Genomic DNA, 19700 nt, shown 5'->3' with positions numbered 1-19700 from the left:
TATACCCTTATCCCCAGCCATACTCGTTGGTCTGCAGGTAAACTACAATTACCAGAGTGTTCCACCCCTTACCTTACAATAATTGTTCCAGGGTGCACGCCTGACTCAAACTGGGCCAATCATAGTCCTTTCTCCTTTAGACTTTGGTGTTAACTGGTTCAGGACTGGCATATAACCCAAACTGACCCTACAGATTGCGAGCCAGAGGTCCCATTATCCCCTCTCCTCTCACTCAAACTGGGAAGCTGTCCAGATCCATGGCCATGGGACTGGACTTCCCCACAGCTTCTGAAGGCCTTGAGATGGGGGAGACAGGCATCTGGCCAGCATGAGGCTTTAGCTCTCACAGTTCAAAACATTCTCAAAGCATATTCACCATTGCCTTCAGAAACCAGGGAGGGGCCCTTGTGATCCTTTGAGGGAGCATAACCACACAAATAATTCCACTGCCCACTAGTCGATATCTATGGTTTTATTGTTTGTTTGTTTTAATTTTTATGGTGATGCTGAGTGGATGAGAGCTACGTTCACGCTACATTTACAAGAAGTTAAAAGTAACTCGCTCTGTGAACGTTACTAGATTTCCTCCTTTGGGAGCGGGGCAAAGAAAGAGAATTTTGAGAGCAAAAGAGATCAGCCTCCTAAGGTAGAAGAAGGGACTATATTGTGGAGTAAGAGAAATCAGGGGCTAGGACCATGAAATGTATGATGAGCTTTGAAGATACTATAATTTATTCTAGGCCCAGTTTACTTTCAATTAAGCATGAAGAATATACAGAGTGTATTTCTCGTGCATTTGAAAATGACTCTGCCTTCCATGACTCATGATGTTTTTGGCTGGTTTATTTTTAAACTGGACTGAGGTTATAGAAAAGCATGTTTGAACAGATACACTAATCAAAGGGTCATGATAACAGTCTCCATGGCCACATTGGAGACTTTGAGGAATTAAAAACAGAGAATATGGAAAATAATTTTATTAGAAGGGCAATCTTCCTGAAACTAAAGGATAACAATATATCAATTCAGGATAATAGCCTCATACACAGGCATATCCTATTTAAGTCCCTTCCATAAAGGAATAGCTTATTCATAATCATTCTTAAAACTAAATACCAAGTTTCCTTTGGTGAGATTAAAAAAAAAAAGATATCATGGATAATGAACTCCAAACGAATGAGGAGTGAGACAGGGGTAATGAGAGAGTATAGAGACAAATAATAAAATTTCACATTAACATTATTGTTATGTGAAATATATAAAGGCTATAGAGGGAAATTCCTGTAATCAAAGAGTAGTTTCATCCACAGGGAAAAAGACTGCAGATAAAGTTTGGTGATTTTTTTTTTCAAATCAAATATAGAGAAGTATTATATGACTATAATAAAATCAAAGAAGAACTTACTCTTGAAAATTTATTTAAACTTCTTATGAAGTATCAGTGTGGATATTCTGCATCATTCCATCAGCAAAATGGGTAATTTTTTTCTCTTTTTAAAAATACTTTAAATTTTGAGGGACGCCTGGGTGGCTCAGTGGTTTAAGCCTCTGCCTTCAGCTCAGCTCATGATCTCAGGGTCCTGGGATCGAGCCCCACATCGGGCTCTCTGCTCAGCGGGGAGCCTGCTTCCTCTTCTCTCTCTCTGCCTGCCTCTCTGCCTACTTGTGATCTGTCTCTGTCTATGAAATAAATAAATAAAAATCTTTAAAAAATACTTTAAATTTGAAATATATATATTTATATCTCAAATAAGAATTTTAAATAGTAATAAAAATGGAAAGTTTTTTTTTGTTTGTTTGTTTTGTTTTTTTAGAGAGTGATAGTGCATGGGTGGGGTGGGGTGGGGCAGAGGGAAAGCAGGTTCCATGCCTAGTGCAGAGCCAAATGCAGGACTCCAACTCAGGACCCTGAGATCACCTCCCGACCCATCATCAGGAGTTGGGTGCTTAATGGACTGAGCCACGGGGGAACCCTGCAAGGAAATTTTTTTTAAACTTGCTTTTCTGTCAGCCAGTTTGACAATAAAAATATTTGCTTTTACAAAATATATTTCCTTCTCATTTGCCTTCACATTTCTAGGAATTGCCTTCACCTCTTGCAATACAAAATATGAGAAAGAACTTTAGAGAAAGAACAGAGAAGGTCTGTGAAATGGGTGGGTAGTACCTCAGCTGGCGTGGATGCTACCTGTATGGGGACAGAATTTTGACAGAATAATACTTGCCTGTAAGTTTTAATTAGTCATGACCACAACTCAATTATCCCTCCCAGGGCTGGGAGAGCAAATGTAATCATGATGAGGCACTCTAATTCTCATCAGGTAGCCAAGACTGCTCACTGAAACATCTCAGCTAGTGCTCTGCATTGCTTCATCACTTCCATCTTTTGGTCGCCTACATAAAAAGGATCACAAATATATGGGTATGCTTCACGCTCTTCACGCTTAATTGTACGTTTGATCATCAAAGGTGAACATGGAGGCAGTTCAGTATCTCAGCTGGTGAACTTCTCTAACAGATATGGTGAACTAATTCCAGGCCTCAGAATCTAACATGCATCCAATCAATTCTTGGTTTCTAAGAACCCTCAAATCAATCCCCTTCTTCATATTTTATCACAGTCACCTTAGTCTGGGGACTAATCATCTCCCTCTTGAACCAATGCTATCATCAATAATTGTGTTCTCTACCAATAGCCTGTTTGCAATCTAATCTTTCATTCATAATCTTCCCAAATCAGTCTTCCTGAGATGCCTCTTCTTTCTTATTGCCCTCCTGTACAAAAATTTAAATGACTTTTTAGTGCCTCTTAAATGTGTATGTTTGTAGTTTAGGATATCATGTGCATGAAGCACAACACTGGATGCTTTCTTTACATGAACAACTGTAGAGAAATTAAACCCTTAACCAGTAAATACACTTATTTTTATAACAATATATAAGATTTAGCTGATTTTTAAAATACTTAAAAATTTAGTTTTATTCAAATAATTTTGATTTTTTTTTTTTTGTTTGTTGGTAGTCATATTATCTTGCTGTTTTTTTTTAAAAGGAACTTCTGATATTTTCCAAAACTGTTTTTGGAAAATTTCAAAAAAAGTTACTTTTTAATTGTTTATATTTACTTTCATCTACATTTCGATAAACATATATTCAGATTTTCTACACTGCAAATGTGTTTAAATATTATTTTAATCTTTTATATAACTATTATAAATGCAATGCAAATTATGTGAAAATCTGTATTATAATAGCACAGTGATTTTGCTGAAATGGAAGACAAAAATCAACATAAGTGTACTTACTGGTTAAGGGTTTAATTTCTATATAGTTGTCCACATAAAGAAAGAGTCAGTGTTGTGCTTCATGCATATTATATCCTGAACTTCAAATATACACATTTAAGAGGCACTAAAAAGTCATTTAAATTTTTGGAAGACCCACAAATATTAGGAGGAAAACTGCCATATGATGTATAGCCACTGATACCAACTTTTAATATTTTTGTTTATGTAGTTATGAAAAATATCCTCACTCATAAACAGGAAAATACAAATGAAAACCATGATGAGATACCATCTCACACTTGTCAGAATGGCTAAAATTAACAACATAAGAAACAACAGCTCTTGGCAAGGATGCAGAGAAAGGGAACCCTCCTGTACTGTTGATGGGAATGCAAGCTGGTACAGCCATTCTGGAGAACAAGATGGAATTTCTCCAAAATGTTAAAATAGAACTACCCCACCATCCAGCAACTGCACTAGTAGGCATCCCAAAGGATACAAAATAATGATTCAAAGGGACACATGGACCCTGATCTTTATAGCAGCATCATCTACATTAGCCAAATAAAGGAAAGAGCTCAAATGTCCATTGAATGATGAATGGATACAGATGATATATATAGATATAGAGACAGATATAGATATAGATACACACACACACACACACACACACACACACACACACACACAATGGAATAGTGTTCAGCCATTGAAAGAATGAAATCTTGCCATTTGCAACAATATGGATGGAGCTAGAGTGTATTACACTAAGTGAAATAAGTCAGTTAGAGAAAGACAATACTATATGATTTCACTCATATGTGCAATTATTTATTTATTTATTTATTTATTTGACAGACAAGAGATCACAAGTAGGCAGAGAGAGAGGAAGGGAAGCAGGCTCCCTGCTGAGCAGAGAGCCCGATATGGGGCTTGATCCCAGGACCCTGGGATCATGACCTGAGCCAAAGGCAGAGGCTTAACCCACTGAGCCACCCAGGCGCTCCTCATATGTACAATTTAAGAAAGAAAAAAGATGAACATATGGGAAGGGGTAAAAGAAAAAAAAAGAAGAGAGGGAAACAAGTGGTGAGCGACTTCTTAACTACAGAGTACAAACTGAGCACCGATGGTGGGGGATGGGCTAGATGGGTGATGGGGATTAAGGAAGGCACTTGTAATGGGCACTGGGTGTTGTATGTGAGTAATTGCTGAATTCTACTCCAGAAGCCAATATTGCACTGTACGTTAACCACCTAAAATTTAAATTTAAAAGATAGTAAAAATATTCTATCATATTTCAAACATAAAAGGCATAAAGCATAATATCATGAGCACCTATTTACCTACTCCCTATGTAGGAGATAAGACAGTACCAGTAATTTGCTATCCCTGTTCACCCCTCCCCAATCACATTCACTCCCTCCTCTTCCAAAAGGAACTACTGTCCTGAGTTCTTTATTGCTATTTTAAAGGGCAAATTCTTTAAGGGTATGTTTTTTATTTGTTGATGATGTCTACACATGGTTGATGATTGTATGTGACAGCTCTCCTACTAGTAAACTTGCAAGACTGTCTGGATAATTCTTCAGATCCTTCTTTGGTTTTCTAAGTAGATAATAACATCCTAAAGGGGGGGGAAACAGTTTGGAACCCTCCTTTCCAAGCTCAACATCCTTTATTTCTCTCTCTTGCCTTAACCTGCGCTGGCAATGACCTTTAGCGCAGCATTCAAAAGAAGCAGTGGGGCTGGACCTTCTTGCCTCCTTTCTGATTTAAAGGGAAAGACTTCTAATATATTTCTTCATTAATTATGATAGGTGCTGTAGGCTGATGAAACTGCTTTCAGAAGTGGCACGATGTGATCAGAGTTCTTCTCAGAACAATTCTTAGTGACAGGATGGGCTGGAGCAGAATTATCCAGGAGTTGCTGGACTGGGAATCATTTACTGGGTGCAAATGACACAGGGTCTCCAAAGCCCCGTCAGTAGAACACGCCTCCCGGCTCCGATTCTGGCTACTGTATCAGAGAACTGTACTTTCACTCACTCGATCCACCAAGTTTGACAAATTTTAATATACCACAAACCCCCATGGGTCTTCCTGTCAATAATATCTAAAACTGTGGTTACTGTGATTCATTATCAGCTCCGTACATGGTTCTATCACACAGAAAAAAATCACACCAGTCACTGACAATCAAACTGATCTTTTAATTATTTCAAGTCATTTTAATAAATATAGCCAATAAGATGCTGACACAAAGCACAGTCATTTTTTTTAAGATTATCTTATAAGCTTTAAGAAAATTTAAAACTTCCAAAGAAACTTATCTCCCAGAATCTCAGTCAAAAGACAGTCATTTACATAGTTTTGTTGTTTGTGTATTTAGAGAAGTACAGAGCAAAAATTTACCCAGTAAATATTTTATAAGTAGATATTCACTAAAAGAGGAAATTCAATCTCAAGCTTTGAATCACACTATATTTAATAGCAGGGTTTTTTTTTTTTTTTCCTCCTTTTATTGTCCAGACTAGGCAAGAGCAGATTTTTCTCTTATTCTGGACCCCTCCTATTTCCCATTTTATTTTTCTGTGAAAACACCAGTTATGCAGACAAACACCAATTATGCCTCACAAATAATAAGATAAAGGTTTCAATTCCACTTTAAAAAACTCTAAGAGCTTATAAAATTGCTAAATTAATAACAGCATGGATTTCACCAAATCTTGGCTCCTGACCCACTGTCAGGAAATATACATTTCTAATAAAATGAACATGCTTAATTCTGTAACTAAACAGCCCAAAGGAATGGTATCTGCCATAGCAATGAAGTCTAATGACAACTCTGCTGACATTTCTCCTATCTGAAAATGAAGTCATGTGGAAAATGATTTCCACACTAACAGAATAATTAAGACAGAAAGCAAAATTAGATTTGGTAGAAATGGAAGCTCAGATTGTCTCTGTTCTCCGTGGGGTGTATGAGAGGATGATATTATTTACTTCACCACTATCTTTGGTTGACATCATCTTTCCATACTCTCTTTTTTTAAATCCTATTTTATTTTGATGTCCTAACTGTACAAGTAACAAATCCAACTAAAAGTAGTACTAATCCCAAGGGATTTTTGTTTGTCTTTCGTTGTACAGGCCTTTCTCCGTTTTGAATATCTCTCCAGAGAACGGGCTCTTTACCGACTCTTGGCCATCTTTGGTTATACAGTTATTTTAATTATAGTGGCATTTCTTTAACTGCCTTTGAACTTTTATGAAATGTATGCCTGTGTTGACATCAGCCAAATGAAAATTATTTCTAAATAAAATGGGAAGTTGTTCCGTTCCAGCATTGTTTAAGGGGAACTGTGAGAAACAACCAAAGGAACATGTGAAGCTACAACACTTAAGAATCATTATTTTTCTATAAAATATAGATTATTTTAGTTCCTAACAAAATTTTTAAATGAACAAAAGCATGTACTACAAGAAAACATCACCAATTAAAGTTTAAGCAACATGTTTCAAAGAAAGTGTGAATAGAACACTTTATTTGGATCCTGTCAACACAATCTAATGACCTTCTTCTTTATTGGAAAATGGCTGATTTTAAAGAAAAGTTACTCTAGCTGCTCAAGAGAACTTACACAAGCAAAGTGCTACACTTCAACAATAAATAAAATGAAATGTCAATTCATTTTCCTGCGTCCATAAGATTATTCTGTATTGTATAAGCCGAGTGTTTTCAATGCAGCTGAAACCAATTAAGCACTCCAGGCCTAAACCACTTCATTCACAAAACATGCAGCATCTCAAGTGTTTTATGCAACACGAGATTTTACCAAACAGTTATTATTTCACAGATTTCAGAACACTCTGTTCTACTAAATCCTCCTAGGAAATTTTCTGGGTTTTTTTTGTTTGTTTGTTTTGTTTTCTCTCTTCTGGATTTTTAGTACACAAACATCTACTCCTCTAAGAGGCCCCGTCGTGCCCCGACTTGGAGCCCCTCTTACACTGTGTGTGTCTGCCTGATTGTCTGCCTCATCCCTAGAGATCCTTCCTTGAAATTGGAGTTGTAATTCAGTCACTGTTGTATCTGTTGACTCTCATCCCTTCTCCTTCCAGGCATCAGTGCATCCCTGATGACAGAGACCAAAGGTCTGGGGAGACCCGCAAGTTCAATGTGCTCCTTATTATGCAGGACTTGGATCCCGGTCCTTAGAACCTCTGGACATTGTAAACCCCAGATTCCATCCCAATTCCCCACTTTGTCCTGTGCTCTCAAAAATATAAAAATGTCCCTACCTATTATCTTTCTTTCAGCTTTCTTGCATCTCCAAGAATCCTGTTTTCCTGCCCTAATTACATACCGTATTACTCTTTTACCAAAAATGTGTAGTGTAGGGGAAAAGTTAAAATCAGGCATGACTAGATAGTAAACCTCTTAAAATGTTCATTTTCCACATGTACTACCTAATCTAGCAGCCCATGTCTGGTCAGCCAATCCTCATTTCTCCTGGTCCATTCTAGCCAACAGAATCCAGGCCAAAATCAAATGTGGACAAATAATAGATGCTCAAAGTGTGCCTAGACAACTTAACAGAAAGACTTGTATAACGTAAAAATACAAACTTTGCTCATTTTCTTTACTTTTTCACTAGCTCTTAAAATTTTTAAATTTTTTTTAAAAAAGATTTTATTTATTCATTTGACAGAGAGACAGAGAGAGCACAGTCAGGCAAAGCAGCAGGCAGAGGAAAGGGAGAAGCAGGCTCTCCACAGAGCAAAGAGCCCGACTCAAAGGCTCGGATCATGGCCTAAGCTGAAGGCAGATGCTTAACCGACTAAGCCACCCAGGCACCCCTTCACTACCTTTTTTTAAAAAGTAAAACACTTTGATCTTCATTAGGTTCAAAGGAAATTCTATGGAATTTTAATCTTCCTTTCAATTATTGCTTATATATCATCATTTGTATACAATCTGTTCATTTAATTAATAAGAAATATTTCTACTCCTCATTTATTCTAAAACTGTAATTTCCTGTTAGGTATATTTCCTTCAAGAAAACATTCTAGGGGGTTAATATTTTATTTAATTAGGTATCCATGATTTTTTTAGGTTAGCCATTTTCCAAATGACTTGGAACTAAAAAGAATTCATACTTAGTACAACTTGCAGTTTCCCTTCTCAGATAAAGGCAGTATATCATGCATAGTTTCTACATCCAAATTGTTCAGTTCTGCTTCATGGTACCTGCACACAAATTGTTCACAAGGTGACACTATGATCACAAACCCAAAAATCAAAACACTTTTATACGTTTCTGGAAAGGTTATCTTTGCCTTGAAATGTTTAAGCCCAAAGTTCTTTTTCTAATGTTCTTTGCTCAATGAAGTAAAAATGAATTATTTGATTTAGATACTAAGTAACTAGAATTATAACATATATGCCTTACAAGAAATCACTACATAGCAAACAGTGAGAGGATCTCAGTGGCTTGTGACTTAGAGCTAGATGGAATGAAAGAAAAACTTCAAAGAGAGAAAATGTATGAACCCAGTGGAAGACATGGCAGGAGTCACATTTGTGTTTTCACCAACAAGGAATGAATAGTTATGAGGATATTTCAAATATAAGTACTGAGAAGAATATAATAAATGAAAGAATGAAATGCCATATGCATTTTTAACTGATGAAAATCGGCGAATCTGAAATAGTTAAAAATTACTATGTGAATATTCACAACTATGCATGTATACACACAAATACTTGATTTTAATGTGCTTTCATTTTTAAGTTTTTAAAAAAGATTTTACTTATTTTGAGAGACAGAAAGAAAGCATGAGCAGGGGGAAGAGCAGAGGGAGGAGCAGAGGGAAACGGAGAAGCAGACTCTCTAATGAGCATGGAGCCCAACACAGGGACCCCAGGAGTGTGATCATGACCTGAGCCAAAGGCAGACACTTAACAGACTGAGCCACCCAGGGGCCCCAATGCACTTTCATTTTAAAGCAAGCAGAAAATTCATCAATATCGATGATAATCAGTTACTTCTGCATGCTTACAAAAAACAACAACATGGCTACAGGAGAAAGTGTCTTAATAGTTTCTACATGGAAGTAGGGATGGCAAAGAGAAAGACACTAATTTCATAGAACAAAAGAATTGGTAAGAGAAGAGCTTATCAAATATTCTAAGCAATCATATACCAGAATATCAGAGTCATCAGATACTTTTTTAATCTATAACCCAGTAAAACAACGTAACTGGAAAACACTTCTAGATAATTATCATAGTTTTAGAGGAAATTTATAGAAGCTCTTTCTCACACTAGAAATCTAAGCTAAAGTCATACCTTAGGGAATCCATATTATAAGATAGGACATTTTCTATCTTTGTGTTATGATGATGTATTCAAGAGGTTTAGCATGAAGATAGTCCACAGAGATATTTTTCATGATTGAAACATTTCCTACCTAGTGATATTTTTCCCACCGGTCATAAAACCATCAACATATTTATAAAACTTAAGAGTGAGAATGAAACTTAGAAGTCATTTACTTTAAATGCCTTTATCTTACTTTCTAAAAGAATTATTTTTTTTAATTATAAAAATAATAAAGGGGCACCTGTGTGGCTCAGTCCTTAAGGTTCTGCCTTCAGTTCAGGTCATGATCCCAGGGTCCTGGGATTGAGCCCAGCATTGGGTTCCTGCTAGGCGGGAAGCCTGCTTCTCCCTCTCCCACTCTCCCTGCTTGTGTTCCCTCTCTCTCTCTGTGACTCTCTCTATCAAATAAAATAAAAACAAAAATAAAAAATAAAAATAAAAACTGGCTGCAAATCTTAAAACAAAGAAAAAGTACAAAGATATAAAAAAGAATCAACATAGTCATAACATCTGGAGACAATTAACACAAGTTGTATATTTTGGTCTATAATGCTTTTACTTAAAATGATACCGTGAACATTATATCAGGAATGTCACAAATATAATTTTTAATGACTGCCCAATATTTCAACCTCTGAATGAACCACACTTTAGATACTCTCTTATTTTAGGTTGTTGAGGATGTTTACTAAAATTGTGATGATGTGTCTTTGGATTATATATATCATAGGAGTACAGTTAAATAAATTTTATCACTCATTGAGATAAAATACATACTTTTATTATTTATTTATTTAAGATGGATTCAGAGAAGAAAAAACTCTTCCTTTTATACATGAGGAAATGTAGACCCATACAAGGTAATTGATTGATGAGGTCCATAACCAAAATTATCTGATTTTCTGTTTCTTTTTATAATGTCATTCTCTATAATTTAAAATTATAGCTGTTAAATCTTGTTCTACTGTATGTACTCTATTGCTATATCAATATTGCTATCTTTAAATTCATAATCCATTATTCATCTTTTACTCATAACTATTTCATTCCCTCTTGAAAGCATCCACACAGTGGCAATAAAACAAATCAGAAAAGCAAATTGAAATGTTAAAGAATAAATAAGAAATAGTAAAGCAAAGTAGAAAAACACCAGAATGAGACATTCTTTCTTATTCTTCTTTAGATTTCAAGCAAAAGTCTACCTGAATACGGAAAGAGTCAGCTCCATTATGATTTCTTGTAGGTCAAAATTTAAAACAAACTAGGTAAATTCTATTACAGAGTATAATTATTATTTAAAGAGTTAAAGCATGTAAAACTATATGGATACATTTCTGTAATTATTTGGGAAGCAAATGAAGGATAAAGACTTCAACCAGTTTCCAAAAAGTCAAGATAAGCATATCAGAGACAATCCTGGCTGCCCTAAGATGGATTGTTTACATCAAAAACATATGCATTCCCTCCTTCCAAGGGGAGAAATGAATCAACCATCCAGAAAGCCTAGAGCTTACTGATGGACCTTCTACATATGACCATCAAGTACACTGAATGATACCCAAAAAATGCAACTTAGAATTATTGGAAAAATATAATAATTTTCAAGTATGTATGAATTTTAAAATTCAGAATTATTTTAGTTTTTAAGAATTACCAAATCTTATTTTTTATTTTTTAGAATTATAAAAACTTTAAAATAATCACCAAAATATTCCAATAACCATTTATTAATCAAAAATGGAATCAGAGGGGCACCTGGGTGGCTCAGTTGGTTAAGTGCCTGACTCAGTTTTGGCTCAGGTCATGATCCTGGGATCCAGCCCTGATGGCTCTCCATGCTCAGTGTGGAGTCTGCTTGAGATTCTCTCTTTCCCTCTCCCTACTCATGATCTCACTCTCTCACATAAATAAACAACAAATAAATCAATAAAATATATATATTTTTAAATGCAGCAAGAAAACTCTATACTCCATTGTCACAGTGATTTCACAATATCACAATTTAGCTTTAAATAAGGATTGTGCATTTTATTTCACTCGTTTCCCCTTTTGTCCTTTTAAGATGTGCTTGGGAGCATCAATATTAATAATTTTCCTATTGCTATTGGTACACAAAACAGAAGAGTTCATTGTAAAAGTTAAAAAAAAAAAGATTTACTGTAACTCATCAGATACAAATAGCTTTATACAGGACATGACAAATGTTTTCCTTCATCCTAGAAAGGTTCTTCACTTAATTTTGACAAATTAAAATAAAACTAGTTAAGTGAATGGACATTGATAGCTTAGCCCACCCCATGAACCAAGGGACTTAATGTTTGTTTGTTGTTTATAACAATTAAAAAGAAAGGAAAATAACTGCTAAATTTCACAATGGTTTTGTGCCTCAGAATCTTGTACCAGTCATATTATATTGAAGAAGTAGACTTCATTTAAAAACACAATTTTAGCCAAATGGCATTAAAGGGCTGCACACAATCTATCTGTCAATGTTTTGCATACTGTCGATTCTTATTATAATAAACAAATGGGATCCTTCATAATGGTTCTTACTTTCTCTATTTATGCATTTATCTATCTATCTTTAGAGAGAGAGTACATGCACTCGAGCAGGGGGAGGGGCAGACGGAGGGGTAGAGGGAGAATCTTAAGCAGACTCTACACTAGGAGCCCAATGTGGGCTCAGTCTCAAGATCCTGAGATCATGACCTGAGGAAACTCAAGAGTCCCACACTTAACCAACTGAGCCACCCAGGTGCCCCACTTTCTCTTTCTTTTAAAGATCATTACACTGAGGGTTATAGGCAATTCTCAGTATTCTGGCTACCAGCTCTATCATTTTCTCTCCCAAGTAAGAAGCATACGAAGTATGATAGATTGACAATAATATTAGTTATATAAGCAATATTGTATTGGCTTTATTTATTCATAAAGAAAATGCAAAGAAATCTCAAACTTCAGGACTTTATCATGAGTACCTAATTATTCACCACACACCTCACACCTGATAATAAAACACAATAATTTTAACACGTGATTTCAGAGTCAATATCCTATTGAATTAAAAGCCAAACCAAAGTTAACCAAAATTTTAATGTGGATTTGGCCAACAACACGATACACTCAAGAGATTTAATCTCATTGATGAGAGAGAAATTAAACTTCTTTTAGATGATTTATTTTTACTTTTAAGTTGCTACTAAATTTTTTCCCAAGTCACTTCTACTATACCCTAAATGACCTCCAACATTTCCAATCTGTTCATCCCATCTTTGATATACCCTAAGAAGAATAAATTGCATTTTTATAATAATTAAAAGCAAAAATTTTGCTTTAAAATGCAAAGAAGGCCTTAGAAGATTTTATTATCATCACTGCAAACACTCCCTCCAAAAAGAAGTAGGAGTAATCTCATATAAAGTTTTCTTCCACTTATCCATATAACACCCATCCAAACCCACCTCTCTTACTGTTCTTTTAGCCAAAGGTAAGTCAATGTGACTGCTCCTCTAGTGACAATAATAGTGTTCCCTCATGATACGTGATAGAAATTGTTTTATAGACCACCATTTAGTTTTAGACAAAAACACGGGGGTGATCGATTTTGCAAACATAGCTGAACATGCTCGATATTAATTTACACATACATAACAAGTATAGATGGGTCTAGCTATAAAAAAATCTAATGAGCTCAAGACCCAAGTTTTTAAACAGACCTAGGTAACTAGAAGTCAGTTTCTACTAACTAAAATATTCTGCACTTTATATGATGCTTTATTTCAGGAGTTCACAGAGAACTTCCATAAGCATTCAAAATGAAAACAATGACAAAATATCAGTTTAATCACATATTTCATAGAATATAAACAAGGCATAAGGAGTGTGTGCATTTGTTATTAATTGTGAACAAAATGGGACTTACCAATATGATTTCCACATACCTGCATTTTTGACAAATATAGAAAATTGATGCATATAGGTCTTTTACACATTGTATCTATTAAACACTAACTGGAAACATAAAGCACAAAGTGTTTCTGTGGAGAAAAAAAAACCTAGAACTTCCTACTGGGATTTAGTTAGCCGGTGGAAACCATCTTCAGTACTTTATTAAAGGATCTAAGTTCTTTTCCATGAAACACACACACACACACTCACCCCCTCGCAGTTTATATTATTTATATAATATTTGAAAGAACTTTTCAGAGCGCCTGGGTGGCTCAGTGAGTTAAGCCTCTGCCTTCGACTCAGGTCATGATCCCAGAGTCCTGGGATCTAGCCCGCATCAGGCTCTCTGCTCAGCAGGGAGCCTGCTTCCTCCTCTCTCTCTGCCTACTTGTGATCTCTGTATATCAAATAAATAAATAAAATATATATATATATTATATATATATATAATATATATATGTATTTTTTTTTAAAAAGGAACTTTTCAAATATAAACTGCTTCACTACACAATTCACAGTCTTGGCTGGATTACCTGAGCAACCCACCTGACATGTTTGTTCTTATGTGTATCCAATTATTAGCATGCAACAAGTTGACTTACCGGCCCAAAAGAATTACTGTCAAAACTGTGTCCGTGATGATCACCTTCAACCCAGATGTGACCCCGGGGAACTTTGACATACCGATTTTTATGTCCGATGGTTCTAGAAATAAACAACATACATAACCACTGAGATAAGAACAGAAAGAATAAGTAGTTGAGCATAAAAAGAAATAAAGGGCAAAAATGCTGTTGCAAAGATGCAACAGATAATTACAAATGAACCATGAAGCTACTCTATAACTTCTTTTTTAAGTAACATTGGGTTAGGACCTTGTAAAACCTATGCACAGTATTTTTTTTTTCACTTTTTACTTTTTTCACTTTTCTCTAGGTAAAAAGGTTGGTAAAATATAAAGCAGAAGCACCAAATACTATTGGGGGGACAGAGGGAAAATGCGAGAGAATCCTCAAACAGACTCCCTACAGAGTGTGGAGCCAACGCAAGGTTCCATCCCAGGACCCAGAGATCATGACCTGAGCAAAAATCAAAAGTTAGATGCTCAACTGACAAGTCACCCAGGTCCCCAGGAACATTGTATATTCTTAAGGTTGACAAGGAAATGGAATAAGGAAAGGCTCTCTCATACAGTGTTGGTGGCAATATAAAATGATACAACCTTTTTTCCTATTTTGCAATTTGGGACTGATTTTCATCAAATTTGTGAAGAGACTAAAATGTACATGCCTTTAACCTAATTATTATACTGTTCTGTAGAAATCCATTCCAAAGAAATAATGATAAATGTGAATAAATATTTATTATCAGGAATATTCAACACAAACTTTTTTTTTTTTTTTTTTTTTAAAGACAGACAGACTGCCATATGCAGTGCCCTATTTGGATGTGTCTGGAGTCTTGGAAGCTTAACTACCTTACGTTCTACAAATGGACCTGGGCAGCTCCTTTGCAGGTTTTAGCAGGGGAATCTCATACCCTTGACCAAAGAACAGTGCTCCTCTATTGGGAAAGGTCCTCCTCTTCCACAGAGCAAGTAGCACTTGTCAGGAGGGAGCAGCGAGGGAGGAAAGGGACACCTGCCTAGCCAGCCAGATCAGCTGAATCGACCCCGGCGATCAATGGGGTGACAGATATCGCAGCCAGATCTCCCTCACATCCTCAACACAAGCTTTTTTTTTTTAACACAAGCTTTTTAATATCATATACATATTTCCTAAATATTCTACAACATGGGAATGGTTAAATAAATTATGGTACAACCAATTTAATAAAAGGAACAAGATTAGAATAAAATGTTAACCAATTCTATAATAATAAATTCTTCTGAGGACAGAGACTTTTTGTTTTGTTTTGTTTTGTTTTTTACTTCCCAAAGCATTTGGGAAAATGCCTAGCCTAAAAAAGCTTCTCCAAAAATGTTGGTTGAATGAATGAATGAGTGAATGTCACCTTAAGTCTACAGAACTAAGCATAGACACTGAGGTTTGTGAGCTATTCTTTGGTATAGAATCCCTTTCAGACCATTTTTGTTAGTTAGGAAGCTGTATGTGTCCAGAAGAATGCATAAAAAAAAAAAAAAAGAAGAAGTCTACACATAAATTGGTGCTATAGAAATTAAAACTATTCATTATCTAGAATGGTTTTTAATTTTCAAGATAACTTCAGTGTTGAATTACTTTGCTTGAAATCAGTAAATCATTCATGCAAGGAAGCAATGTTGTGGCCATTAGAAGCCCACAGTAAGTTAATGACTGCCGTTTATTTTTAATTACTACTGGGAAGAAGAGTTTCAGCTTTCTAAAGAAAAGCGAAAACAAGTTGAACACATCTCACCGTCATATACTCTGTAATACAAGAGTTCTTCAATTAAAATCTGTCAATTAGTTCTTGACATCACTACTGCTTTTATCATGAGATTGTCTCTAAGAACTAATATCCCACATCAAGTGTTAATGACCAGAGAAGACCCTTTTACTTAATTGTTGGCAAGGCACACTTTCCTATTAAGTCCAAACATTTGTTCACCTTATTATGCTGGTTATTTTGGATATTTAGAAAGAAAACAATTACTCATTTTGTCTCTTCAAGCAGAATTATGAAATAAAACCAGCATAAAACCATCTCTGTAATGAAATGGTAGATGTTAAGTCAAACATATTCTTCTGGAAACAAGAAGACTGATATAAAACTCAGATTCAGTTTCAATGTCATATGAACCAGGGAGTCAAGATACTTGCGATAGAAAATGACAGTATTATAAAATTACCAGTGACAGTTACACATTTCCTTGCATTGACCATCTTACCTAAAAAATCTGAATACACCCAACGTCCCATCATTTTCTAGCCTCTTATAATGCCTTATTTTTCTTCACTGCAACTACTAACACTTATTGTTCTTTTGTTTATTGCCCATCCTTACCCCCCAAACCTCCCACCTCCCACCCCCACCTCTCCACCCCCACCCCACCAACTAGAATGTCAACTTTGGAACTTTGCCTTTCTTGTTCACTTTCTTTGTATCCCCAGAGCCCAGAAGAAAGCATTTTACAAAGAGTTCTACAGATATTTGTTAAATAAATGACCAAATGACTGAATAACTGAAGAATAAAAAATACCATAACAAAGGCAGATTAATAGGATGGAAAGTTCAGAATCTGAAACCAGACTAAACTAGTTATCTTGCTACTAGAACTCATAAGTAATCTTGTGAAAGTCACTTAGCGTTTACCTCCATCAGTCTATCTTTAAGATAGGATGAATAAGACATACCCCAACTGGGTTGAGATGAAGTCAGTGGTTAAATGAGAATATACGGGAGAGGTCACTAAGAGAGCATAGTCTCTGCAATCAGCCTCTTTTGGCTTCTCTGTTTCACTGAACACTTTCAAGTTCACGTGACCTTGAGAAAGTTGATGTAATTCTGTCAGTGTTCTCATTTGAAGAACAGAGCAAATAATGGTACCTAACTCAAAAAGTTGTTCCATGAATAAAGTGTTATGTATTAAACACTTGACAAATGGATTCTCATATAGTAGAGACTGTTTTTAGGCACTCATATAGTTCAGATATAGTAAGAACCCAATAAGTGGTAGTTATCATTGCTATTGTCTTCTGTTGTCCACTGTTTTTTCTTTTCATAATTCAGAATGTATTCAGCCTCCACTATCTATTAGCATCAGTCTCTTAAAATTACCTGAGCTATGTCTCAATAATTTCTTTCCCCCACAGTTGCACTGTGACTACAGACTATTTTTTAATCTTACAATAAATCTTTTTTTTTTCTTTTGATTCATATGCTCTTCTGGGGTTTCTAAAACTTATATGGGAAAACACAATCTGCTTGTGCATATTTAAAGATGCAGAGAGTAGTAGGTGAAAACACAATCTATTTGGGTTTTCACTTACTAATCACTTGCATTTTTGAATGTCACAGTGCTAATAGGAGTGGTTTACCTTGATACCAAACAGGTGTGAAAGAACACTTTGAGCTGTAAAACTCTGATAAAATTCATTTCATTTGCATAGTGCATATTTCTCAGGTTCCAGTCTAACTTTTTAAAAAATAACCAAAGTAGCTTTAAAAAATATGATGCTAAAATATCGAGCTGGTTCCTTTTAGGACTGCCAAAGAAATATAATACTCCTAATAGAATTCCTCTGGAGAAGGAATTTTAAATAGCTTTGTGCTTCTGAATTCACATAAAAGAAAGACAAGATAATCTTTCAGGTGATTTAACAGTTAAGTGAGGTGTCAGCATACAAGGTTGTATGTATCTATGGCTTGCAAATAATTTTGGTTTGACAGTCAAAAATGAGTTCTGTATGGTATTTTAACTACCTGTCTACAAAGAGGCATTTTTAGTACTAGCTTTACCAAGACAAGTTACTAGGTCTTATAAATGGAATGAAGAATGATTGCCTCCAATTTGATTTGACCTTGAAAACATTTTTTAAAAAATTTCAGAGTCTTTTGAGTGTCATCAGTTGAATACAAAATTATCAATATAAGCCCAGATACCACAAGAAGGAAAAAAAAAATTGTATTTAAAGTATTTTCCAAATAGACACACAAATACATACACATTCTTAACTTGTATAATTAGTATTAATAATTCATTATTTGTTAAGTATTTTTGTTTCTTTATTTTTCAAACAATTATATTGATTATTCTTATTGTCCAAAGTAGTGGCTTCCCTGAATATGTTTGCTGCTCCCTGAATCCTAGACCCCTGGTTTTCATTATCCTGAAGGGACTCTCAGGACTTAGCAATATCAGGAACTGGAATGCGATCTCTATTATCATCATCATCACTAATAGACTAGACTAGAAAAAAAAGAAATCTACCATCAGGAAAGGAAAACAAGGACACTTGTCTACCAAGGATTGGCATCTAGAAGAGACAATAATTCTCCCTTGAGAATCCATATCCTGCTTGCAGATGAGATTGGGGTTCAAATTCACACTGCTTGTGTGGTCTAAGGAAATTAAGAGTTAACTTTAATTGGCCCCAGGAATCTGGCAGAAGGAAATATGAGTCTCTTCAAGAAAAATCGTTCATTTCAGAGTTTTCAGGTTTTCTATAGTTAAGTCCCAGCCAGTAAGAGCTCATCATCCAAAATAACACAACTCAAAAGGAAACAGCCAGTATTAATGAGTCAAGGCAAACAATAAACAGCAGAATTAGATCCCCAGGGACTTAAAATACTGGATTTATCAGACACAGAATACAAATTATGCATATCTCAGTACCTTTTTAAGAAATAAAAAGGGGGGGCACCTGGGTGGCTCAGTGGGTTAAAGCCTCTGCCTTCAGCTCAGGTCATGATCCCAGGGTCCGGGGATCGAGCCCCACATTGGGCTCTCTGCTCAGCAGGGAGCCTGCTTCCTCCTCTCTCTGCCTGCTTCTCTGCCTACTTGTGATCTCTGTCTCAAATAAATAAATAAAATCTTTAAAAAGAATTAAAAAGGGAACTTTTAAAAATGTGAGCAAGAAACAGTACCCTACTTTTAAGGGCAGATGTTTGAAAAAGAATCAAATAGAACTCCTAATTTTTAAAATACAGTGGACCCTTGAACAATGTGGGGGCTGGGTGCTGACTCCCCAGTGCAGTGGAAAATACTCGTAAAATTTTCGACCCCGCTAAAACTTAATAGCTACTATTGACCAAAAACCTTTCTGATAACATAAGCAGTCAACTCACCCTTTTTTTGTTATATGTATTTCACACTGTATCCCTACAACAGAGTAAGCTAGAGAAAAGGAAACATTATTAAGAAATCATAATGGGGGTGCCTGGGTGGCTCAGTGGGTTAAAGCCTCTGCCTTCAGCTTGGGTCATGGTCCCAGGGTCCTGGGATTGAGCCCCGCATGGGGCTCTCTGCTCAGCAGGGAGCCTGTTTCCTCCTCTCTCTCTGCCTGACTCTCTGCCTACTTGTGATCTCTGAATGTCAAATAAATAAATAATATCTTAAAAAAAATAAAATCGTGAAGAGAAAATACATTTATAG

General features: G+C 35.6%; 1 protein-coding gene across 4 annotated transcripts in view; it reads right to left on the bottom strand.

Annotated features, from left to right (window-relative positions):
• The window catches only part of IMMP2L (inner mitochondrial membrane peptidase subunit 2), an 861434-nt gene that overhangs the window by 197003 nt on the left and 644731 nt on the right, over positions 1 to 19700 (bottom strand). For all 4 annotated transcript variants that reach the window (XM_082693091.1, XM_082693092.1, XM_082693089.1 and 1 more), the window contains one exon: positions 14227 to 14329. In XM_082693091.1, coding sequence (XP_082549217.1) covers positions 14227 to 14329 — 103 coding nt within the window. The remainder of the gene's footprint in view (positions 1 to 14226; positions 14330 to 19700) is intronic.

The sequence above is a fragment of the Mustela nivalis genome, assembly GCF_964662115.1.
Source record: "Mustela nivalis genome assembly, chromosome: 12".
NCBI lineage: Eukaryota > Metazoa > Chordata > Mammalia > Carnivora > Mustelidae > Mustela > Mustela nivalis.
This window is presented reverse-complemented; position numbering and strand designations above follow the sequence as displayed.